The sequence below is a fragment of the Motacilla alba genome, chromosome Z (assembly GCF_015832195.1).
Source record: "Motacilla alba alba isolate MOTALB_02 chromosome Z, Motacilla_alba_V1.0_pri, whole genome shotgun sequence".
NCBI classification, from domain to species: Eukaryota; Metazoa; Chordata; class Aves; order Passeriformes; family Motacillidae; genus Motacilla; species Motacilla alba.
In genome coordinates, this window is record NC_052046.1 from 28061496 (window position 1) to 28087371 (window position 25876).

The window sequence follows — 25876 nt, forward strand, 5'->3', positions numbered from 1 at the left end:
TTTCTTCATTTAAGACCTTCCCTTTCGCCTACCCTCACATTCGTTATTCCTTTTGTTTCTCAGGATTGATTTTTCACACATGTAAACGGCAAATTAGTATATTTGTCAAAGATGTATCTATGCAGATTTCTCAGGAGGAGTTTACTTAATAATTGAAGATAAACCCAAAGTTTAAATGCTATTTTTTTAATAATGAATTAGGTTTATTTTAATAGCCAAATGATTCTACAGTTCACGCTTCACAAGATAGATTAAAAGCAAAGTCTCTGTTGGGAGCATTGTGAGTCTTTTGATTTTGTTACAGTGTATGCTGAGTATAGACTTTTGTGCAAGGCAGAAATGCTGATCTGGCTTCCAGGCTTCTTCCCCACTGTACTTTTAATCATATAAAAGCATTTATTTTCACAGAGAATATTTTCTATTACTTTCAGGACTTGGCGAGTGTTATCTCATGCTAGCAAGATCAGCCCTTGATAACTATTTGGATAGGAAGGCTGTGGATTACATAGAGCAGGCCCTTACATATTTTACCAGGTTGGTGCTAAATATTCACATATTTTATAAGATTAGTACTAAATATTCACTTACCTAATTTCTGCTGGGATTGTGGGTTGACAGGCAGAAAAATAAGAGTTAATTTTTAAAATTTATTTAAAAATAAGAGTTTGAAAATTTTCAGTTAGCCTGAATCAAATGGACTAGAACTTCTAATCTAGAAGAAAGAATGTGTTTATTAAAAATGGTTTGAGTAACAGATTCTGAACATAATCTGCTTAAATGAATGGCAATTACAGAGTTTTAGGTTTTTTCTTTTCAATAATAGAGAGTCATTTGATAGTAAAAAAAAGTGTGAAATGACACTGAGTTCTCTTGTGTAGCCCTGCTGATATATGGATCTGGGAGGAGTGTATTCCTACAAAAAATAATGGATAAGAGGAAAATAATTCCTTCCTTCTCCCAGTCTTTTTGTTTTGCATTTCATACAAGATGTGTTGAGTTAAACCTTGGAATAACTGCTGTTAAAGGAGAAAGTCCATCAAATTTCTGCAGATGAGTAATGTTTTGTAATATGACAATGCAAGAGTGCATGTAGTCAGCTGACATGTTGGGGTGTTTTGGTTTGGTTGGTTTTTATTGTTCTTTCTAAATTTTGATCTTTTAGACTTGTAGCTTGAATAGGAGGAAACTGGGTTAAATCAAACACCTCAATGATTAATTGCATTTGAGGTTGTGCTACTCTTCAAAGGGGCACTTTTTTCAGAAAAGGATGTTGAAGTATCTGAGTGGATGCTACGTGTGTTTTCTTTATAATTGTAGGGCAGTAAAACACCGTCCTGATGTATCTTGCCTCTGGAAACTGTTAGGAGATACCTGTACTAGTGTGCATGTTATTTCACCAACCAAAGTGAATGTTCAAGTACTAGGATCCCTTCTGAGTAAAAATGCAACCAAACAGGTGCTGATGAAAAATGAGCTTCTCATACTGGGAGGAAGGTAATATTCTGTTACTGTTAAGAGCTTCTCTGCTGTTTAAGACTCCGTAGAGTCTTAAGTATTCTAGACTATTTAATTTGTAGGAAATGAAAGACTTGCTGATCTGTTGATACCTGCATGTTGGGTAAATGGATTCTCATGCTTCTTCCAGATTACACTACTTTCAGGGTATGTTTCCTGTATTGCCACAGTGCTGTCAGCACCTGCTCTTCTTTTTGTCTCCAGCCACATGACTACACTCTCCCTGCTGTTCCACCTGTTTAAATGCAGTGGTTGTGGTATTTGCTGACTAATTCTCACAGGACAGTTGAAGTCCACGATAATACTTTCAGCTTTCTGTCTGTGCTTCTTTCTTGTAAAAAATTTCTTGTGAGAAATTCGCTGTTCTGTGACTCCCTCTAAACTTTTTTCAGCTGGATCTGTAAGACAGGAAATGCGTCTGTTTGGTGAATCTCAACCATGATCTCTAAAGTCCAGTACTTCCTAGGGGAAGGCTGATGAACTGTAAAAATGACTGATGTTTCTTTTAAGTAAAAGCATGCATAATGTAATTGACAGAGCTTTGATTTAATGCACACCTACATAACCACACCTGTGGCTTCGTTAGTGGTGACCACTATAGATTGCCTTTAGACCAGATTCAGACACACAGTAAGTGTTTGAATGAAAATGTATTAGTTGTGGGTTTTTTTGCTTTCAGTTCTTGTCTGGTTTTGTTTGTATTTATGCATGTTTACTTCGTTTAGGTTTTTAAGCACTCTTTTGAATGCTATTTCAGCTTTCTGCTCTTCGTGTAGAGACTTGGAATAATGATTCTGTGATTCATGTTTCTGTAGGTGTTATGGCAGAGCTTTAAAACTGATGTCTTTGCCGAGCATATGGTGTGATCTTGGAATAAATTATTATCGCCAAGCGGAGCACCTCACAGCAGTGGGCACTGACATGAATGAGATCAGTGAACTGTTAGAGAAGTCTTTGCAGGTATTGCCTGTATTTCTTAGAACATTCTTTAAACTGCTGTTCATGCTTCTCTGCATACTCTCTCTATACACAATAAAACCTACATCTTTGAATAAGTAAGTGCATAATAAAGTCATCATTTTTGCTCTCCTAATCGTTATAATCCACATTTCATTTTCTTCCAGTGTCTCAAAAAAGCTGTGAGACTTGACAGCAGAAATCATCTGTATTGGAATGCACTTGGTGTAGTTGCTTCTTGTAGTGGTAAGTCTTCAGTGACAACCCTAGATCTCTTAACATCCTAAATTAGAAGGAAGCTTGACTAATGGTGTTTTGAAATTCAGTTACATCTCCATTTTTTTTTTCTCCCCCCAGCTATTGGGAATTATGCTCTTGCACAGCATTCGTTCATCAAATCTGTTCAAGCTGAGCAAATTGTAAGTTCTGTAGGCAGCTGCCATCTGTTTCAAGTGGGCATTTAAGACATTTCCCCTGATGCACTGCTATTTCTGAGGAGTATAATAATATATTTGTTTTAACTTCATTTGTTTTGTTTAGAATGTTGTTGCCTGGACCAACCTGGGGGTTTTGTATCTGGCAACTGGAAACATTGAGGTAATCTATTTCCCATCCTCAAGTATAATTTTCCTTTCTGTTTTTGTTTTTTTTTTTTTTAAGGGTTGTTGTATTGCACTAAGTGGTTTATTTAGTTGTTGTTTTGCACTGAGTGATAAGAGATTTTGCACTGAGTGGTCCTTAAAGTGCACTGAATAGTTGATGTTATATCACATAGTTCATTCTTCCCCTCTCACATGGTTTCTCCCTCCTCCACCCCTCTCCTCAATACCCCTCTGGTGGTCTCTTCCTGGGTTTCCCCTCCACTTGCCTCTCCTCACTGGTATCCCATTGGCTGTGGACCTCTTCCTCCGCCTTCCCGTTTCCCCCACCCCGGTATAAAAGTCCCCTGCCATCAGGCAATGCCCTCTCTTTCCCCATGTCTTTGTCCATCTGATGTGTCTCCTGGAATAAAGAGAGAGCGTTACCACATGGAGAAGAGCACTTCTCGTCTTTTGCTTTCATCTGTGTAAGACCGTGTGGGCTAGGGTCCATAGCTAGTTGAACTGGACCCAAACAGCCCGTTCGAGACACAGTTTTACAAAGGGTGTATATGGGGATGGGAGTGTCAGTTTCAAGTGTCTCTTTCAAATTCAAAAAATATACATCCTTCAAAAGAAATTAGATTGGCACTTGAAGAATGCAGATAAATTAAAAATTTGTTCTGGGGGTGCTAAGGTTAAGTGAATTGTAAACTTCTGCTGAATTGGCAAAGTTGCTTTCCAACAGCTGGAATGAAAAATTAATGGGAGGACAAACAAGCGGTTAGTCAAACCAGGGTATGCCAGGTTTGGCCAAGAACTTCCAGTTGTAGGTCATGGATTGAATTTCCAGTGTTTGAGTTCCCATGGATACCTACTTTCTGCTCATCAGCAGATCTGTGATTTACTGTAACACTCTAATCTTCAGAGTTTCTCTGGAGAAAAATTAGAGTACATATTAAGTGAAGTCTGAAGCTCTTATGCAGTTAAAGTACATCCTGTCCTATTTGCTGGTTGAAATTATGGGAATTTTGTTTAATTGGAAATGTGATGGTCAGAATTATTTTTAAGAAAAGTAACTTGATAGTACAGACTGCTTACTGCTAAGTCTTGGTTCCCCTTGTGCCAGATTGAGGGAGGAACTCTTAAGCATGTGTAGGCCATAGCAAGATGACTTGTGGGTGATAATCAGTTTTATCCTTTTGAAAATACGTTTGTATTATAAAAAAGTGAATTTTCAAAACTGGATCTTCCCAGAGTAAGATTTTTAAATTGTTCCAATGGTTCATTTAGCTTCTAAATTCTCTAGCTGGGATGGAAGCATATTTAGAAGGGAGGAAAACTTTGATATTGTGAAGTCTCCTAATTATTTTTTTTTGTTTTCTTTAAGACTAAACTGTCATACTGAAGATGTTTTTAGTAGTGACCTAATTCAGCCTATTAAGTCTCTTCTAATACTACTGCATGTTAATACCTGTGTGTACTCAGAAGTGCTCTGTTACCATGCCAGGCAGTTTAACAGCAGTGTTATCTTTGGTTCTACAGCAAGCTCATGAAGCCTTCAAGGTAGCCCAGTCTCTGGAACCTTCTTACCTGTTGTGTTGGATTGGACAGGTATGATCAAAAATCATGACACTGCACACAAAAAACCAGCTGTCGAAGAACTTAAACTTCAGCCTAGTAACTGGCACTTATTCATGCTCCTAAAAGTTGTGTTTTAAGGGAGCTTCTACTTCCTTTGTTTCCATAGTGGTAATACAATGGAAGGTACTGTGTGCATCAGACACACTCATGTGATGTTTTTCTGGCTGATACTGTGAGTTCTCTAACAAACTATTAACCAAACAATCACTGTTGTCTGAGGCTTTTTATAGACAACTGTCAACAAAGCACTGTCTTTATAAGGTGATAGTTATTTCAGCTTCAGCTGTACCACTAGTTCATTATATGGCACCACCCAACTCTCATCTCAGTCCCCCTTTCTAATGCCACTGTCAGAATAAGTAAGCTTCTAATGTATCTGGGACAAAGCACTTCTCATTTTCTGGGAAGTCCCTTCCTCCCCTGCCACTGGGAGCTGATGGTCTCCTTCTGATATCTAGGCCATCTATGAATAGTTGAGATACTTGTGACTTTTGTGATCATTATAGGTGAATTTCATAATGCCATGCTGCTCACATGCTGATGATATCTAATTGAAAACTGGATTCTAAAAAAGAACAAGCACCATCGCATGTTGAAATTCAGCTCTTGTCAGATGTTTTTATAAATTGTTCTAATATGTGCAAGTCTTTGTTCTGCAGAGTGTAGAGTAGCAGCCGAAGAGTTTAAATTACTGATACAGTGGAGACTGCTTGTGTTCCTCTTGTGTTCGTTTTGTTTTTAAAACCAATCTTGCTTGTAGACTATGAGAAGAAAGTGTGTTCATGTTGAATGCTTAAGTTGTGCCCGACATAATATGAGCTAAGGTTTTTGTCAATGTCATAATTTTTGAAGTACATGACCATAGCAGCTCTTGCTTTTCTCTAGGCTCTTATTGCAGAGACTGTAGGCAGCTATGATACCATGGATCTCTTCAGGCACACAACTGAACTCAGTATGCATGTAAGTGTTACAGTTGTATTGTTCTTAAGTTTTTGTATATCCAGTCTTTCTACTTAGGAGATAATTTTTTTTTAATAGGCATGTCTTGAGTAGTGAGACTGCTACAGTCATGTTTCAGATGAGATTGTCTGGCTTCCGTGTTGTTACTGACTTATGCTGGTATTCTATAGCGGGCAGTTACTTTATAAAATTCTTTAGTCCCAAGAGTTTAAGAAATTAGCTCTTTAAGTCATGAAGAAATATTCTCCATGTTCCACACAATTGGACATAGATCAAAGGCATAAAATATTTCTGGAGAGAGTAAGGATACTGCCAGGACCCTGTGTTCTAAAAAAGTAAAGGACTTACGCTTTCATAGCTGCTTTTTTTTTTTTTTTGCCTATTGTCTGTACAGTGATGCAGCACATTATATGAAAATGTAAGAATTGGCTTTGCGCAGATGGCAAGGTAAAAGTATGTGTAGAGTAATTAAATTTGGTATATTCTTCTGCTTAACACTGATGCAGATTTTTAGCCAAAACTCTGTCCTAAAACATAGAATTAGTAGTATTATAATCTGAAATAATTTTGAATTATCTTGAGCAGGTTTAATGATTCCTGTTTTGGGGGGTGTCTGTTTGTTTCTTGAGACTGAGGGAGCAAAAGGCTATGCCCACTGGGTATGTTCAACACTGCAGGATAAAGCCAACAGAAACACTGAACTGTATCTGTACAACATTGTTCAAATGAATGCTATACCAGCAGCCCAAGTGGTATTGAGCAAATATACAGGTAGGTAATTTAAATACCTCTCCAACCTGTCATGCCTAACAAATGCATTCAGAATAAATAGATACACTTGTAGTAGTTCTGGACGAGAGAGGTCTGGCTGAGGTGGGGAGGGGCTTTTTAACTGTATACTAACTGAAACAGGGTAAGCAGACCACTGACCAATTTTCATTATCACACAGTGATGAAATGGATGTGGATTCTGTTTGCTTACTCTTTGTTTTGAAGACCAATGAAAATAGGGACCAAAGCCTTGTCATGCTTCTCATAGGGTGTTTGCTTTCAGACTCCTTTTGCATGTGTCTGTATGCACAAGTGAAGATAAGTTCTAGATCCTCTGCCTCTGTGATGGCTTGGCAGAGGATTCTTCCTGTGTGCTGTGTAACTCAATATTCTCAAGCAAATGATTTTGTTAACCTTCAGCAGGTGAGGGACTCTGGTTTTGTGCATGATTCCAAGCCAGCTGCCCCATTGGATATGTCTAGCCTGGAAAGCAGATAGAGGAAATGCAGATTTTCATTAGTTTGCAAGTATTCCTGTAAAGAAATCATTTGAGTAATCTGTTGCTGACTTTTAAGAGCTAGAAATTACATCTCAGAGTAAATGAGATGTGAATGTGAGACTGTTATTTCTTTTTGCCTTGTTATTAAGGGGACTCCGGAGACCCTTCCTTCCTATTCTGGGGAGAAAAGTTACTAGTCTGAGATGAGTTGACAGCTGACATATTTGTGCCTTTGCAGTTAATTAAAAATGACAAAATGACTAATCTTGGAAGGGACTATAATGGTCATCTGCTCTTACCTCCCTGCTTGAGCAGAGTTGTCCTACAGCACATTGTACAGAATTGTTTCAGAATGTATTAAGAATAAAACATAAGATTCTACTAGTATTTTACTAGAGTCAATGCAAGATGAATATTTTCCCATTTTATTAAAAAAATAATTTCCTGCTGAAAAACTTAAAATATATTGACTGCATTATGCAGTAATGTTACATGATAATATTTTAAACATTTTTGAGCCAACCTGATATAATGTTTTGGGTCATTTATCTCTTCTGTATTTGCCTGCAAGCCAGTCAAAATTATTCTCGTGAGCAGCTGACAGAAGCATTTGCCATAGTGTTCAGTGCATGTACTGTAGCTTCAATGTAGTGATGGTTTTGTAATGGTTTTTTTTTACCTACATTGTCAATTCTGATTTTCTAGAAAGAAATCCAGATGATGCTTCTACTTTCACAATGTTTGGGTTTTTGAATGAGTGTCTGCATCTAAAACAGCAGGCAGCCTATGCCTATGAGAGGTAAACTCTACACCCTTGGAAAGCTTAGAGAAGCTCCTTTCCCTGCACCAGCTGAAAAACCTAAGAGGTTTTCTTTTCCTTAGATAAACTTTACTTTCTCAGTTCAACAGTAAATTTCAGTTAAGTGTGTTGTAGGGATGGGTGTATGGATGTTCCTATACCAAATTTGGAAAGGCAGAACACAGAACTGAAAAAGTAAAGATGTCCTAAGACTTGCATGTCTTACCATTACATTAACTAATTCACTCTTTGAGATTTAAATGAAATTGAAGGAGAAGGCAAGCTTGGTTTTAGCTTTATTCTTTATCCCACTCTAATTAATAGAGGTGGTTGCCATTTGGGCTTGTTTTGGGCGTCTCCTCTCTTCTTTTCAAAGAGGAGAAGGTGGCAAATGAAACAGTATTTGGTGAACATGTTTGTTGATGCATTAAAACAGTAAAATAGGCTCTGTTTATGTTTAATTAGTGTAGAAAAGCTTTTGTATAAAAGAGTTGTCCATTTTGCTCTGAAAACTGTTCTCAAAATATGCATCTTGTAGTCAGATGATAAGTAACATTCATTGTGGTTAATTTTAGGGCAGCTTCACTGCTGAAAAAGTCAGAGGATACTGAGAAATACAATACAGCAATGCAAAACTATGGCAGGTCACTATGGTGAGTGTCTGTTGACTTTCTGAGCCCCTAACTTTAGCTCTGGAGGCAGTGAATGCAGCAGTACAAGATATAGTGAGGCTTAAGGTGAAAGATGGTTGCTAAAAATAATCTATTAACCATTTTCCCTAACTGTAGACAGGTTTGACTGAACTTTGTATTTGCTTCAGAAATGGGTAGTGTAATAAAAAAATCATATTGTAAGGAATTGTTGTATGTCTTCACAGACTGTAGCATATCAGTGATTCCCTTATCCTTTGCTTGGTACTAACGTGTCTTAGTGTAGTGTGTTATATTGTCTCCACAATAAGTTGTGTGGATTTTTTCAATTTTTTTTTTTTTTTTTTTTACAATCTTGACCCTTGAGCTATGTAATAGGCTTAGTCTGAATAAAATTGCTGCTTCAAGGTTTGTTCAAAAGCCCTTCCACCTACCCTTTGAATTTACATGAAGCATGTGAGGTTGGGATATTGTGTACCTGTGTGTGGTCTTTCTGCTGATGAATCCCTACACTGTAGTCCTACTCACAATTCTAACTTCCCTTCATGATGACTTCTGGTTGTGAGGGAATGCAGGACTTAAGTATGTAGAGTTTCAAATTTCTCTTTGACATGAGATATCTCAAGGTCTACTAATTAAATATTTGTTAGCTCTCTGGGGAAACCTCATATATTCTTGTACATGTCACTGAAACTTGTAACCTATGACGAAGTTATAATTCATTAACTTCAGGTAAGGTTTTAGAAGCAACTCTTTACACTCCTGAAATCTCACATCCAAGCTGTATGAAGCTGTATGTGTGTTATTTCATGTGTGCAACTTACACAAGATCAAATCTCTAGTAACTGATAAGTAGTTCTAATAAACACAATCCTCTATTATTCTTTTTATAGTGGTCTTAGAACAAGACTGCTGTAATCTTTCTGTGTGTGCATTTTCCTGTCCTGTGTGCATGATGTGCTTTTTCGCAAAAAAAAAAATCTTGATTTGATTTTTGCATATTTCTCCTTTGCTGTTTTCTCCCCCTGCACTGTGATGATCATTAAGTCATTTGCCTTATATACAGCTGTCATGCAGATGTGGAGGACTTCTTCCTATCAGTTGTTCTTCATGCCACAGATAGTTGGAGGGAGTAACTGCTATACCAGGGAAAGGGTGGGAATTACTGCACATTGTTGTCCCAGTGTTCCTCTTTTCTAGGTGTCTGTTTAAAAATGCTGTGGAATAGAGGACACTGGTCCTCAAGGACAGTTTGTCTGAATTATAACAGCTGTTGCTGTATCCTTCCTACCAGTGACTGGCTTTTTTTTTTTTTGCAGTGCTCTTGGGCGGTGTGATGAGGCCATTGAAGTTTACACATCAATACCCCTAACAGAGTTTGATGGCATTGTGGGGCTAGCATTAGCTTACTTCAAGAAAGGACTCTTAGAAGAAAGTATCAAAGGTAAAATTCAGAGCATTATGTAACACTTCTTTTGATGTTAATCTTAACAAAATTTGGATGTCTAACCAACCTAGCTGACATTCGGTGTTTTGCTCTTTTGGTCTTATTGTGTAAGTATAAATGCCACAACTGTTTTAATACTTTGAGTACCATGTGCAGTTTTGGGCACCATAATGAAAGAAAGACATTAAGCTGTTAGAGAGCATTCAGAAGAGAGCTATGAAGATGGTGAAGGGTCTGGAGGGGAAGCCTTATGAGGAGCAGCTGAGGTCCCTTGATTTGTTTGGCCTGGAGAAGAGGAGACTGAGAGGACACCTTGTTATGGTCTTCATCCTCATGAGGAAGTGAAGGGGCAAGTACTGATCTCTTCACTCTCACAGACATTGACGGGACTCTAAAAAATGGCGTGAAGCTGAGTCAGGGGTGGTTTAGGTTGAATATCAGGAAAAGATTTTTCACCCAGAGGGTGGTTGAGTACTGAAACAGGCTCCCCAGGGAAGTCATCACAGCACCAATGTTGTCTGCAGATCAAGAAGCTTTTGGACAATGGTCTAGGCTCATGGTATGATTCTTCAGGTGTTCTGCACAGTTGTACTTCATGATGTTAGTGGGTCCCTTCCAACTCAGCCTATTGTATAATTCTGCAAAAATCTGTTAATAGAGTCCTAGTATCGCTCAAATGTAGTAAAAAAAAATTAATTTCTTCAAGTGTAGGATTCTTGTTCTCTGAGCCTCCCTTGTTCTCAAATCAAATTATTTTTCTGGAAGAATAAGTTGAAGTGTAGAGAAAAGAAGATTGAGAGGTGATGTCATCAATATAAATGTCTCAAAAGCAGGTGTCAAGAGGATGGTGCTAGCCACTTTACAGTGGTGCCCATCAACAGGGCAAGGCATAATGGATATCATCTAAAACACAGGTTCCACCTCAACATGAGGAGGAACTTCTTTACACTGCGGATTGCTCTGGAACAGGCTCTACAGTGAGGTTGTGGAGTTTCTCCCCTCTGGAGACATTCAAAACCCATCTGCAAAGGTCCTGTGTCACCTTCTGGCGCTACTGTGGTAGAGGGGTTGATCTCCAGAGGTCCTTTCCAGCCCTAATTAATCTATGATTCTCTCATAGGAAGTTAATGTAGTGTTAAAAAGCACTTTAGCTTTAGTGGTAAATATAATTGTACTGTCATGTTACACACTTCTGAGATGTGCAACTTAATGAAAAGGTATATGCAACAATCAGTTAAGTGCTCACAAAGGAACAGTCAGCTCATTGTTTTAAATAATTTTATTTTGTATTTGGAATGAGTGTGCCCATCTGAACTACTGTTTCGTAAATGAACTATCACAGGGAAGTATTTATACCATGTTCTTGCAGGCATTTTCTGAATATCCCAATGCTGCTTTTCATTTCTGTTTCTACTTGGTATGTGTTAAACAACTCCCAGGCTCTAAACGGTAAATCTGGTGTTTCCAAACATAGTTACTTCTAAAGTCTTAGTCAACTTATTTTTGTCTTCTGCTTATGATTTGAGTTGGAAAAATGCAGTGAACCTGAACCTAAAGTTGTAATTACTCTGTTGTAATATTGTGCTATCCTAAAGGCTGTACAAAGGTTGTGTTTTTTTCTTCTCCCTCAATTGAATTTTTACCAGCCTATGAAAAAGCCTTGTCTGTTGCTGAGTCTGAAAAAGATAAAGCTCATATCCTGACTGCCTTGGCAATAATAGAATATAAACTGAACAAAGTGGATGCTGCAAAGACACGGCTGTTTAAATGGTGAGTGGAGGGAATAATCAGAATGTGATATTTTATTGTTTTTGTGGCAACCCAGGTGGATATTTTATTTGTGTATTTTGGTGTAGAAGTTGAAATGGATGCAGTGTACTTATTCATGTGATGTGTCTGGTTTTGTTTTATGGTCTGTCTCTTTCACTTTCTTAAAGCAGTATTGAGTGGAAGGGCTGAGCAGTTTGGATGTCCAACATCCTTGAAGTGTTAAAAACTTTATCTTTTAAGATAATATTACTTTTTAGTTGTCCTAAGCATTAGGCAATGTTTTTGCTCATTAGGTGTAAGAACTCTGAATGACCAGTAAAAATAATTTTGGTTTAAGTAGTCAAATATCTCAGAAATGATGGTGTTCCCAGCAATGTAGACCAGGACAATCCTGTAACTTTCCCATTAAAAGAAACAGATCTCTACTAGTTGTGCAGGTAAGTGGTAAATGCCTGTTATTTTTCAAATCTGTGGAGGCTAAATAGCCTGTGCATCATTGTTAGCCTCCTAGTAGCTAGAAATTAGGAGTTACCATCTCACCTTCCAGGGGCAATTCTCTGTCAGTAGACAAATCTAGCAGTGGCACTGCAGCACCCATCTTAACAGCAGACTCCCGAAGTTATTAACACAGCGAAGGTTCATTACCTAATACATTCTAGTGGTTAGTTGGCTAGGAAACTGATATTTCCTACATCTTATAAATCACTGCAGGCTTTTATTTTTGTCATAAACATGAACAGTGAGAGTTTCTAATGACATTGTATGTTTGTGTTTAAAAAAAAAGGTAGTGACTGGCTTAGGAAAGAAACATCACAATGAATACGTCTAGACCTGAGTTGCAAACAATGCTACAAACAGATTTTGATGGATTTTACCAATAGGGACAAAAATGATGCATTCTGCTTAATAGGTAGATGTCTGTCTTGACTGGAATTTGTGCTAGGTGACTTGAAGTGCCCAAGTAGGATCTTGAACATGAAGGTCCTTTTTTAATTTCTCTTAACCAGCTTAGCACAGAGATTTTTAAGAGTATGTCTGGATAACTAATATGATAGAATACCATTTCCTACTTGTCAAAGGGTCCTTTTGCTGGCTGTTCAAGTTCAACTAACAACTTTTTTTTTTTCTTGCCAGGGTCTGAAAACAAAACCTAGAATCAGAAGCTTACATTCCTGTCTTTTTTTGAAGACAAAAGTAATCATTAAGAGCTTGATTAGGTGCCTGTAGTCACCTGGTCTTCAAGGATATAGATTTAGCCTGATCCAGGATCCCACAGAGAGTGTTAATTCTGAGAGTGTTAATTCTGCATATCTTTCATGATATATCGGAGCAAAAGGACTCAAAAGTAACAAGAACTCTCATGTTATCAGTAAGCTTAGTTTGTGCTCCAAAATAATTGTCTCTTTCCCTCTCTCTGATTCAACAGCTCATTAAAGGAACCTAGTACGGAAAGTCTGAAGGCTTTGTGCACACTGGGATTGGTAAAGCAGGATGCAACCCTTGCAACAGCAGCCCTAAAAGAATTACTGAAGCATGAAAAAGGGGATGATGGGATTTATGAGAGGTGTCTTATTGCATCTGCTGTTTATGCATTACAAGGTAGAAATGTGGCAATCCAGAGGGAAGTCTCCAAAGCAATACACAGGTATATACTTTGTCTTGCTTTAAATTGCTTTGTAAATGTGTTGCTTTGATTACATTGAAGAGTAAGCAAACCTGTTTCTTTAAATCATTATTCTAAAATATTTTTAAATTCATTTTCAAAGATGAAGTCCTCACCTAAGGTTGTACCTTTAGCTAACAAATATGCTTTCATTTATGGAATCAAATAGCAGAAGTTTCATAGCTTGCTCAGTTTTGTGATTTTGTTTGGGGTTTTTTTTGATAGGTAGGTTAGTTTACTCTTCTGTGAAAGCATTTTTCATCCTGTGTAGCATAACCTTCAGCCTACAAAAGTCCCTTGGGTTTTTATTTAAAAATTAGCAGCCTTTGAAACTGTTTCTTCCATTAGCTAAGTGTCTGTGTTTAATTTGATTTGATTAGCCTTAGCATTCTGAGCCTTTCAGGAAGGCACACATTATAGTCTCTCCAAGGGTTTTTAGAAACTATTTTCATGCAGTTGTTTTTTTTCAACTACAACTAAAATTTCTTTTTCTTCATACTATGAAGACAAGACCTGTAGGCCTAAAGTTTGTTTTCTTCTCATGAATATGCATGCTGTACATCTTATTTATTTAGCTGATAGTATAATTTCAATGTTGTGTTGTTTGTTTTTACCCATGTCTACCTTTTAATACATTGCATTGTAGTCTCAATAGAAAAAGCTCTATTTGGTATTTATAGCAAGTGCCTACTGAGTCCTGGAAGACCAGGTGCATATCTAAACCAGACAGTCTAATACCCTTTTCTTTCCCTAGTTATCCTGATAATCCTGCCCTTTGGTCTCTTCTGTCTCGACTAGTTCCACTGTATGCATCAAAAAAGCCAAAAGTAAGCGTAATACATGTGTGCTGTTTACATTCCAAGTATTCTGTGTTGTTTCTTTACTGAAAAAACCCCCTCCCTTCAGTGTGTGAACTTTCCCCAGTTAATATGAAAATGTAAGGCTTACATTCAAAGCAGTGCACAGCAACATACTGTATTTATAGACCATTATTTGCATCTTCCATGAGGTAATGGTTCTTGAAATAAACTTAGAGGAAAGATCTGCTCGAATTATATTAACAATAAAAGGCTGTAATGTGTATAATTATGTATAATTTCTTTTGCTTAGTTTTATAGAGATGTGTTTATGTAACTAAATATATATATGAAATTAAGATTTACCTATCTTTAATTTGGTCAATTCATCTTCATCTGGTCAAGTCATCTTCACTTTTCACATTAGACAGTGTTTCCTTGCCACTTTTCTGCTTATTATTAGTTTTTCTCCAAATGAATACGCCTTGCCTTAGTTTATGCTAGTTATATAAACAGAAATAGCACCTGAAAAGAAGCCCTTTTCCATATGGAGCTGAAATTAGAAACCAATCATATGGATAAACTCTAGTCTAGAATGTCTCTTGCTAATTTCTTATAAAAAGATCATGTTGTACGTAAGCAAGGACATTGCCTCATTGTGCAAATTTTGTACTTGTGAATAACAAAGATAAAAATATTTTGGTGTTATATTTTGCATAAAATTAACTAGCCATGTAATTAAATCAGTTGTTTGTTTTTTTAATCTTGCAGGGAGGAGCTGTGGCAGGAAGTGTTGCACGTACACTTGATGTAAACTGTGGGAAGGTTTGCCTTTCTTAAAATGCAGATTTTGTAATTCCATAAACAGTCCTAAAATTAATTCTGTCTGATCACTTACACTGTTAAGTAACTCTTGTGTTCTGTTTTATAGGAAGTCCTGCTGAATATTGCAGTTAATCAGTTGGTAGCAGGATGTCACATGTTAGAAGATAAGAAAAACAATCCCCTGAAAAATATTCAGAAGGCCATCCATGTCTGTCCAGGTTACTCTTGTTCTCAAACACTGTAGTGATTGTTTGTCTTTTTATCCATCAGAAGCATAAATTACTGGATTAAAGTAAAATCTGCTTTTGTTGGATTGATTTGTTGTTTAGAGTTATCCATGTGTCTTTTGAGGATTTAGGGTTATCCATGTGTGTTTTAGGGAGAATGCTTAGAGTGGAAATTTCCACTTTTGTTCCAAATTTAGTGGAATGGGAATTAAGCCAGACAATAAGAAAAATATCACTGGGTTTTAAGGCTTGTTCTAAACTACGAGCAATTTCTTAATCTCTCAATGCCTCTCAGAAAAAGGCACAAGTATTATTTAGTATACTAGACAAAATTGAAAAACATGGTCCCTCAGTATGCAGCACCAGACAGAAGTGAATTATTCATCTCCCTTGAGATTTTTGATTAGAAAAGTTCTGTTAAAATGTGTGGATTATGAACTATAGAGACCTCTATGGTTTTACAAAATAGTCTTCTTCCTGTAGCATATGAAGTGCAAGCCTGGTGGGGTTTTCAACTGCTAATTTGTACTTGATAGTGAAATACTAAAACATTGCTTCTTTTAGAGTCATTTTGCTCTGATGCATAAGGCTGGCTTGCAAGTTAAAAATGTCAATTACTTTCCTACAGGAAATATGAGTGTATGACTGCTGTTTAAAAGCAGTGTGCTTTACATTTTACTTTATTAGATCTTCAAACTTTGTTTCATTTTGCCAGCAAAATTAATTATTTTAGGAGTGAAAATTTAAATAAATAAAATCTTTAACTGAGCTCAATTCAATTCAGGACAGCGATTGCTCTTACAGGAGTAGGTGTTCTTCGCAGGGCTATTTAAAGGTGAAGTTGACACAGGAATTAGCTGGCAGTGGAAGTAGGCACCTATTGCTATAACTTTCGTGCTGGTAGGCAGAACAGACTGCCACTTTGTGTTTTGTTACAACTCTTCAGTGAAAGCCAAGATTAATCTGTGTGTTCAAAAATAAATTGACAACTTCAGGTTAGCACACTGAAGCTGTCTGTGAAAAATACATTAGCTGGCTTTAGGAGCAGCATCCTCCTTTTGTAATCTGATGAATCTTACTAGTTAGAAGCAAGTAGTTATCAGCTTCCTTGTTTTAAGCTAATTTACTTCTCTTATTGTTGGTATCTTATTTACCGTGTATGTTTCCATTGATAGATATGTTTTTATGCATTATCTAGTAAACCCCATTCTTACTGAACTATCTGCATATTTAGAATGGGCATGAGTTCCCTTTGACCATTCTTTTCTAGATAATCCTGTTGCTTGGGCAGTGCTAATGGCGGCCTGTCATGCTGAAAACACTGTTGTCTGTTTAAACAACACTGAACCAAAACGAACAGGTCTAGAGATGACGCTTGTGTCTACAGTTTCAGCCAAAAGTAAGCTATATGAGTTTCCTATTTAAAAAAAGCAAAATAAAATTGAAATTATCTAAGCTTGCAATACTGTTCTGAACTTGCAAATAGGCTGAGGATTACTCAATAGTGGTAATTACTCAATAGCTGTAATTTTATTTTACACAAAAAACCCCATTAAATTCTAATATACAGATCGGTTTAGATACTTAATGGCAGCTTGCTTTCCCCTCCAAAGCTTCAAATGATTTTCTAAAATAGTATTTCTAAACTCTAATGCCTACACCCATGAAGGTTGTGGATGTATTACATTGCAGCAGCATTACTTACAGGAAAAGGCTAAAGTAATTTTGAGTTCTGTAACTCTTCCAATAGATGCTCATTCTTGCTCAATGCCCATAGTGTTTTGAAAACTGGAATTAAAATTCCATGTTTGATTGATCTCAAGCCATTAACTCAAATGGTGTGTGCTTATTTCCCCTCATGCTTTTGATTTTGCCATCTTTCAATGTTCCTACTAATGAAGGGAGCCGTGTCACATTAAAACTCATAGAAGTTCTCCCTTACCAGATCTAGAGCCTGTGACCATGGTATTGTATTACAGCATAAATACTAATCTGTTTAAGTGTGTTGTCTGTCTTTACAGCTGGAGAAAGTAATCTTCCACATAATTATGTCCGTAGTCTTGAAGACTGGTGTCTGTGTCATGCTATTACCAGTCTAGGGGAGACTGGTAAACTGTCAGAAGCTGAAGCTCTTTGTAACAAGGTATGATGGTGTCACACAGGCAGATTGTGGTGGAATTGACAGAAGCCATTATTTTTGTGCATTATAGAGTTAGGTAATGTTTGAATTAGCAACTGCTGTTCCATCAGAGCTACAAAATACAGTAGTTCGCAGAATCACTGAATATTCTGAGTTGAAAGGAACCCACAAAGATGAGATCATCAAGTCCAGCTCTGAATTGAATGGTCTGTATGGGAATCAAACCTTCAACTCTGGCAGTATTAGCACCATGATCTGACCAACTGAACTGATGGTTGACATTTCTTCCCTCCACAATATAGTGTTTGCAGCACCAGAACTGTGTTAATAGTTGAAACAAGTGTGTGTGTCATGGTAAAGCTGAAGTCTGTTCTTCCTGCCTAGAATTAAGCAAAACATTACCAAAATTCAGGGCAAGAAGTCAGGATAGGAGACGTACATGGGACTTTTCTTCTGGGTTGTGTTGGTACTTTTTTTCAGAGTTCCAAGTGGATGCTACAAGTTTAATTATTAAAAAGAGAGGTCTTGCTGCAACACAGCTGTGGAAGGGAGCTGGGCTGTGAACAGCCTTCAGGAGGGTGTTCATAAGCAGAAGACTTGGCAAAAGATAAGCAAAAAAGCACAGATTCCCTGATTTTCATTAAGGAAAATTACTAATCACATGAAAATGTGAATCCTTGGTTTTGGTATATTTCATTAAAGTGGATGGGAGTTAAAAGAAAAAAGCCAACAACAACAAACAACAAAAAACCTAAACTACACAAGCAGATTGATTGAACATGCTGGTTTTCAGGAGGACGTAGTTTCTTACCTCTTTGTTTCCTTGGTGATGTATTTTCCTTTTCTGGCCAACTTGTCTACTGACCTGCCTTATGTTAACAATGATCAGAAATTTTGAGACATACAAGATCTGTCCTTCCCCCCAGTTTGATGTGGGGGAAGGTTGTGGTGGATTTTGCTTGTATTATGTTGATTTTTGTTTGACTAAACAGCCTGAGGAGAGGACAGTCAGTGTCTGCAATTAGTGTAGAAAAAAGGATAGCATTCCCTAGTACCACAAACTCTCAGTGGTAGTTTTGGACCCCAGAATCCTCAGAAAGCAGTATAACTGGGAGTGTAGAGTCAGACACTGCTGACATTCAACTGTGAAGGATTCACAGGCAACATTTTTTGTTAAAAAATGTGTGAAAAATACAAGTATTGTTTTTTTTAAAAAAATCTGTTTTGAGTTATAATTCTTTGAAGTATTGTGATTTCAGCACAGAAAATAATGTGCAGTGAGGTTTGCAGAAGTTTCACATGCTTCACCTGAGCAGAGTAGAGCAACAGATAGCTAGTTTTCTGTCTTTGCTTTTTGGTGTTGGTTCAAAGAAATACTCTCTGCATACCTGCTATGACTGAATACAAAATGTTTAGTAAAGTGCTTCTGATCCAGTGAAAATAAAGTGTCTTATGTGGGAGAACTGAAATTGCTTGAAGCATAATCAAGGTCCCTTTTAGCCCCAAGACAGGTTTTTTCCTATATTAATAGGCCCAAAATTTTTAATAATTGTCAAACCAAGTGAGAGCTGTCTTTCAGAAACCAATAAGAGTAGGAAATGTAAAATTTAAAATTGAGCATAGACTTCAAATGTATTTTGAGGACAGAGAAAATATTACCTGTTTTTATGGATCAGTCCCGGAATACTCCTTTGTGCAGTGGAGGAGAAAAAAAGCTGTGTTTCAAGCACCCTGAGAAGGCTTTCAATGTTGTTTTCTATAAAGAACAGAATGGAAAATCTAAGTGACCTTGATATTGGAGAATGATAATTCTTACTGATTTGGTTTTAGGGTTTAAAAAGCTGCCCTGAGCATCCAGCTCTGTTTTTGCTTTTGAGACAAGTTCAGTGTAAGCAGCTGTTGCAGACTCACAAAGAACTTCCAGACAGCATCTTGGAGGAACTTCGCAAGACAGTCATGTCCAGTTCATCCTCAGCTGCAGCCTGGCAAGTAAGTGTGAATCTTTTCCCTGACTGGTGTGCCACTCTCACACCTCCTGTAAGAGGATGAGCATTTGTTTCACTGCTTGATTTTATTATTTGCTTACAGTCAGTGACAGAAAAAACAGCTTAAATTCTATTTGTTCCCAAGTTGAAACATAGTGTTAACTTCTATAAAAGTTGAAATATTAAGGACTGCTAGTAAAACCTAGCAGACATGGAGGCAGGAGAATTAAAAGCTTGAGATAAATGTTTGGAGTCCCTGTCTTTAGGGATCTGTGATTTGACATGTGAGCAGAAAGCAATTAAATACTTCACAACTTCATAAGAATAAATGGAAGTAAAGGTTTTCCTGTTGTAGTAATATACAATTTCTTATTTAAGAGTCTGAAAACCTGAATAAGTCTTTTTCTCTATAATGTCTTGACTGCACGTGTCACTATTCTTTTGAGTAAGTTGACTGCAGAGAATCACTCCCAGTAACATTGTTCACTAATTCCCTTCTATGGCATGATGAGTAATCATTTTTAGTTGACATAAAAGTGCTAAATCTCACTTCATATGCTGCTTCTAGTGAGTCAATCTGAGAAGTCTCATGCATGCCAAAAGATACTTTTGGTGATGCAACACCAAATATGTTCATTTTCTAACAGCTGTATTTTAGTTTACAGTTATTATCTGTCTTTACCAATGTGAGTAGCACATTGTTTAAAAAAATTATGTGAACTTTTAGAGTCTTTTATGTAGCTGAAGGATTTATGATGCTCCTCTGCATGTTGATAAAATAAAACCATGCTTGTGGTAAGATTCAGTGAAGTTGTTTTCACTCTGAGAAGATCAGTGCAAGGCTGCTTTACAGATCATGGTCTTGCTTCTTAGAAAGCTGCAGATCCTCTTCTCTACAGAAACACCAGGAGCATTATTTCTGGGGAAGATGCTTTTTTGATGCATTTTTCTGTGATTTGTGAGACTTCATCTTTCTGAATATAGAACTCATTCAGGTTGAATTTGGAAAATATTGGGCATGCAAGACATTATTGTATCCTCTTTTTAATAACTTTTTTTAAATTAAATTCGGGTTTGTGTACATTCTTCAAGCATCCCTTGCATAACCAAGTCATCTTCCTCACAAGCAGGGCGAATAAGTGAAATGAGTGTGTGTAATGTGGGGAGTGGGAGGGGATGATTTGTTTTAGTCTTCCTAATTCAGGCCACAGATAAGACAGTTTTAGTCTTCAATTAAAAGAAGTATTTCTCAGGGCTTAGATAGCCTTCTGAAAAACTTGGCTGCTGCATTTGCTTCTAGTCGATAAATGTACATTTTTATATTTTCTGTCTCTAGACTTCCTGTCAGTTTGATTTATCCATTGTGATGCCTTACAGTTTTACTACATTAGAGGGACCATTAACTTTTCTTTCTGATTAAGTTTTTTGCTTTTGTCTAAATTGTTCTGTGGGATTTAAGGGTGCTGCTGAACTGCTGCTCTGATGGCTGTTCTACTTTTTGTGCTGTGACTTGTCAGGAAAATAGAGAAAAGCAGATCTGGCAAAGTTGACTTTGTGCCTTTACATGAGGGTTCTCTTCTTCTTGAGTGCTAGACATCTTCAGCTGCAAAGAGCTGAGGCTGAGGAAAGCTTTTTTTCCTTCCCATGGATGAATGTTTTACTCTAAAAAGCAGGCCTGCAGCTTGATATCAAGAATGCACAATCTCACTAGTGCTAATTAGTACTTTCCAGTGTGTTGTTTTTTGTAATTGAGAGTAACTTCTATGCACCAGAACGCATTAATAATTTTTGCCTGCTCTAACACCCTGTAATCTTTAGCTAGGAAAAGTCTAGAGGCCTTTGCTCAAAAGCAAGGGAATTACTTTGTTTACTTGGTGATCCAGCAAAGAATATTTCTAAATATGGCTTGCGCCTCTTCATGCATATCTTGTACATGTCAAGGATTTGCAAATATGGGTACATCTGCTTCAAAAAATGTGTGATGACTACAAAATTAAAGATGGAGAAGCTAGAATCCTTTTCCTTCTCTTCATGAGGAAATCCAGGACATCTTGTGCTGGCAGAGCAGGCAGCAGCTGAGACAACCTATCAAAAAAAGTCCATGAGAGGGCTGGGGAACTCTCAAAATAATTTACTGTAGTGAGATGTATTGCCAGCTCTGCAGCAGACTAATTTTTCTGCAGGGCAATGCACAGTGTGTTGTTAGATTGAGGACTGGGTACATGGTGTCAGCTAATAGTATACTGTGATACTCTCATAAAGTGGACTAAATGGTATTACCTAATGGATGTGTGTTTTGGCGGCTCCATAACTGATTTTGTTGGATGTTTATTTTCAGTGGCTGGCGAAAATATATCAGTCTCAGAGAATGATGACTGGAGCAGAGATGTGTTACAGAAAGAGTCTGCAGTTGGCATCACAGCAGGGCAGCTGGAATGGGAAGTTATCCAGTCTGCTCAGGCTAGCTATGCTTGCCCTGGAAATCTGCATGGTAGGATAATCAGTATAACATTACTGCATGATTTCACAGAACTTGGTGGGATAGAAGGCTTCTGTAGTCATTAAATGATGCCCCTGTTGAAATGACTTTACATTTTATAAATGACAGCTGGAGAATAAAATGAGACATCAGGGGGCAGTGAAGTATTCTTAGAACATGTCTTTGTAAGACAGGTTGCAATGTAATAATCACATAGAGCCACTTTGTGCCTAAGAGGCTCACTTGCTCAGTAAGGCTTGTCTGTAACAGTTTTAGTTTGATCATCCATATTGGCATACCCCTTAAATGTCTGTCTTGTTCAGACGACTGCCTCAACAGATGTCTTTTCTTCGTTGGTGCCTGGAGAAGTCAGTCAGTCATATTTCAAGTATTTTTATGCTGTATGGTAATTTCCAGATATGATGCCTTGCAGTGAAGTCTAAGAACAATCTAAGGGAATCGTATTTTGTGGAATAAAGAAAAGTATTCCTTGCACTGGGGGTCAAGGTGAACATATCTCAGGATCTTGGCAAGTGTTAATTATCTTCAAGCAGTGTCACTTTAGAAACTTGAGGTGCACTACCAGAATTTAAAGTCTACTGTAAAATGTAGATACTGCTGTGATCTTGGTGAATGCTTTTTCACAAATTAATGAATGACCCAGCTGTAATCAAAATCAGGCAAAGCAACCCCCATATATCCTGACATCTTGTGTAAGAAAAGACCATTGGATTTACTGAGGATAAAGCTGCAAAACTGTTCTCCTTTTTGAAGAAGAGAGTTGTCCTCAGGTTTTCTCACAAGCCCATTGCTTCCAAAGGCAGAATTCAAGTGGTAGTATTTTTCCTGCTGTAATTCTGTCAGTTTTTAGTGGTCTGCTTTGTTACTTATTGCTCCTAAATGCTTTCAGAGGTCTCAAGATATTGTCTAAATTGATTAATACTATTTCTTCAAGGTCTGGCCTGACTTGCCTAAGAATAAACAAAACTTTATTAAAAACGTGATTAGTATGAATTTGATTATCTCATCTCAACTTTTTAAGTGAGCAGAGAAGCTGATAAGTGGATATTTTTTTGGCATTTCTGCCCTGGTTTAATGAAATGTATAAAAGCCTGGTGAAAAACTTACTCAGGTCCAAGAAAGCTATGTATTTGAAAATTGCTTGTCTCCCAAGTACCTTCCAAGTAAAAATTTGTTCACCCTTTCAAGTACAGTAATTTCAATGTTATCCAGACACAATGGGGATTATAAGGATTTTCTGAAGCCGTTTTTTCTTTCTTTGCTTTGCTTATATTAAGATATATGGCTTTGCTCAATAGTTGCTCTGTTAGGTGATTCCAGTCTAGGAGTTGGTTTTGACTTCTGGTAAAAAATTATGTCACTTCTGGGGATAAATTTTATGCTCTTGAACAGTTTTGTATGTGGTATGAAGATTTACAATGGTTTCTGAAGCACTACTGCAATTTATATGAAAATACAAAAAGACTATGTGCATAAATTAACAGGGGGAATGTTGGCAAGACTGAGCCTGAATAAGTTAACATGACTTTTCTAGGCACTTCTAACCACTGTTAGTCTGGGGTTTTTTTTAAACAAGTGTTTTTCTAACCTGCCAAATTCTTCTCAGAACAGCTTGAATTAAACCTGCTTTCTACAGAGATGCAAATATACTACAATAAAGTCATTTTTCCCCTACTTTTTCTTCTCTTTATTTTTTAAAATTTCTTTTTTTTATTATTCTCTTTCTTTCTTTCTTTTATTCTTAACTTTTATAATAGGCTAATGTCTCAAATGAACACTGGCCATCCTTGGTTCAGGAGGCAACAACTGAAGCTTTGAAGCTTTCTCCATGCCCTTTGGCAGCTCTGCTTCAAGCCCTCCTACAGTATAATCGCAAAATGGGAGCAAGGTATGCATGATCTGTTAAGTTGTCAGTGGAATACAATGTCTAAAAATACAAGTGGTCATTATCTGCAGATCTAACTTCAGGAACTTGAAGAAACTTGAAAGGGGAAATTAATTCTTGAAATAGTGTGGTGAATAAAAAGGAGAGGGGAGAAAGGGTTAGTGATGTGGGGAGCAGCCAAATCTTCCATTATTTGTGAAAAAAACCAAAAAAAACCAAAAAAAATACAGCTGTAAGACAACTTTTATTTTAAAAACATGTTATCTAAATAAATTCATCAGGGAGACTACACATTCTGAAAAATCTTCTAAAATAGCACAGATATCACTGACCTGACTACTGCTGGGATTAATTTTGATCCCAGATTTAGCTCACACTGAAAGTTCATGCCCATTCCTGAACAGTCAGGTGGACATTGTGGCTTTTTGAGGAAGGATTTAGGGAAGGGGTTTTTGGAATCTTCCTGTGTTGTGTATTTGGTTGCTATGTCCATTTTGTCTTCTATAGTATTTTTGCTTAACCTATGGAAAATTGGAGGGTTTTGTATGGTTTTGTTCAATAATTCACCTGTTTTGTAGATAATTCTAGGAAACTGGCTTACGTTTTTTGTTGGCTCTTCAGATTATAGCCTAATGTGATTATGATGGTTGTCACTTACAATAAACTTAAGATAAAAAGTTAATTAAAATCAATCTTATTACAATTCCAGATACTAACTTCCATGAACAGATCTTGTGTATCACAAGATCTAATTGATCTGCTTAGATGTTTCAAAATCCTGAAACAATAAATTAATCTTGAATACAAATAGGAAACAAAAATATGTAACTGTTAAATCACAATATACTGGAATATCACATTGATTATAAAGGACAGAATTCTTAGAACAAGAGCCAAAGTTGGTGGAGCACCAGGGAATGAATATGACATCCCTACATGTAGTTTCCAGTTTTTACCAGATTTCTAATGGCACTGTAAATTTGAAAATTTGTTAGGTGGTGGTGTTGTTGTTGGAAGGTAGTATCAGCCAAACAGAATTTTAGACTTTGTGTTATACTCTATTCCAATTACCTTCTTTTCTGCACTTTCACATCTTGTCTCTGTTTTCAGGAACTGCAGTAAGGGCTTTCCTGTATTTTACTTCTGGCCATTGTTGCTTGCTTTGTTATGTTACATGGGGTCTGTTCAGTTGAATTTGATTTGGATTATGTTTTGATTATGTTTCCAGGGAGACTCGGCGAATGTTGGAGAGAGTCATTTACCAACCAGCGAATCCTGAAACCATAGTGTCAGTGGCACGCTGGTACCTCCTGCAACATCTGTATGCCAAAGATGATTGTGAATTAATAGATGTAAGCCAGTCCACCTTATACAGAACTTCTATCTATTTACATTTGATGTTATACTTGCAGCTGGGAAGTGGGGTAGAAGGAGGCTAGGAAGGTGTTGCTCTTGAGGTGCAAATGTACTTCAGTTTTTGAAATCAGCACCAGTTTGTTTGAATGTCTTCCATTCCTCCATGCAGTAATGAAAAGTAAACATTAAAGTCTCCAGTCCAAACTTGGAACAGTTCTACTGGTGATTCTTTAGTAGACATGAGGACCATTTAATTAATATTTTAGCAATAATAATGTTAATTCCCTCTAGCCTGGCTGGAACATGTCATGTCTCTGGCCCAAAAGATCTGAGCAGCACAATCTCTGTGCTCTCTCTTAAAGACTTGTGTGTAATGGTACATTATTTTCAGTACATAGTAGATGCTGCATTAGTTTCTGTTGACAGTACTTCACTAATGTATTTGATCAAACTCACAAATCCGTGCAGCTCTTTCATGTAGTGCAAGTGGGGTGTCATTTATTTTGGCTTATAATGAGAGCTACTTTTCTCCTCAAAATCTGAATACACTCTTCTAGCCTCAATGGTGAAGTCTTTTGCCCATATTATCAGCCGTTCCCTGGTGAAATGTTGAATCCAATACAAAGTACATTTGGAGGTACATATAAAAAGGTGTGGACAAAAATCCATACGCAGACATGCACAGACACAGATTAAAAAAGTTAGAGATTTAATGAGTTCAGAAGATCCTGGTATGATCTCATTGCACTTGCTTCTGCAAAGTTGTTTATAATCTCTGCTGATGAGTATGATAATAATGGCTGGAGATTTGCTTGGTTCTGCTTAATGGTTTTCCTTTTCAGTATGTGTAATGTCACTTGGTTACAAGAGATGTGCCAGAAGCTTATGAACATTAGCTTGCTGTGGGG

The 25876-nt window shown here is 37.2% G+C and overlaps 1 protein-coding gene across 8 annotated transcripts in view; it reads left to right on the top strand.

The window, feature by feature from the left end:
* TTC37 (tetratricopeptide repeat domain 37) overlaps positions 1-25876 on the top strand; it is a 48994-nt gene that overhangs the window by 21384 nt on the left and 1734 nt on the right. For 7 of the 8 annotated variants that reach the window (XM_038125799.1, XM_038125801.1, XM_038125800.1 and 4 more), the window contains exons 18-40: positions 432-534; positions 1318-1494; positions 2331-2475; positions 2640-2718; positions 2830-2891; positions 3013-3069; positions 4596-4664; positions 5580-5654; positions 6284-6425; positions 7630-7723; positions 8299-8376; positions 9693-9817; positions 11467-11590; positions 13017-13235; positions 14008-14080; positions 14822-14875; positions 14982-15093; positions 16373-16501; positions 17124-17245; positions 19073-19231; positions 21566-21718; positions 23485-23615; positions 24841-24964. In XM_038125799.1, coding sequence (XP_037981727.1) covers positions 432-534; positions 1318-1494; positions 2331-2475; positions 2640-2718; positions 2830-2891; positions 3013-3069; positions 4596-4664; positions 5580-5654; positions 6284-6425; positions 7630-7723; positions 8299-8376; positions 9693-9817; positions 11467-11590; positions 13017-13235; positions 14008-14080; positions 14822-14875; positions 14982-15093; positions 16373-16501; positions 17124-17245; positions 19073-19231; positions 21566-21718; positions 23485-23615; positions 24841-24964 — 2606 coding nt within the window. The remainder of the gene's footprint in view (positions 1-431; positions 535-1317; positions 1495-2330; positions 2476-2639; positions 2719-2829; positions 2892-3012; positions 3070-4595; positions 4665-5579; positions 5655-6283; positions 6426-7629; positions 7724-8298; positions 8377-9692; positions 9818-11466; positions 11591-13016; positions 13236-14007; positions 14081-14821; positions 14876-14981; positions 15094-16372; positions 16502-17123; positions 17246-19072; positions 19232-21565; positions 21719-23484; positions 23616-24840; positions 24965-25876) is intronic. The other variant, XM_038125795.1, reaches the window with a different exon arrangement.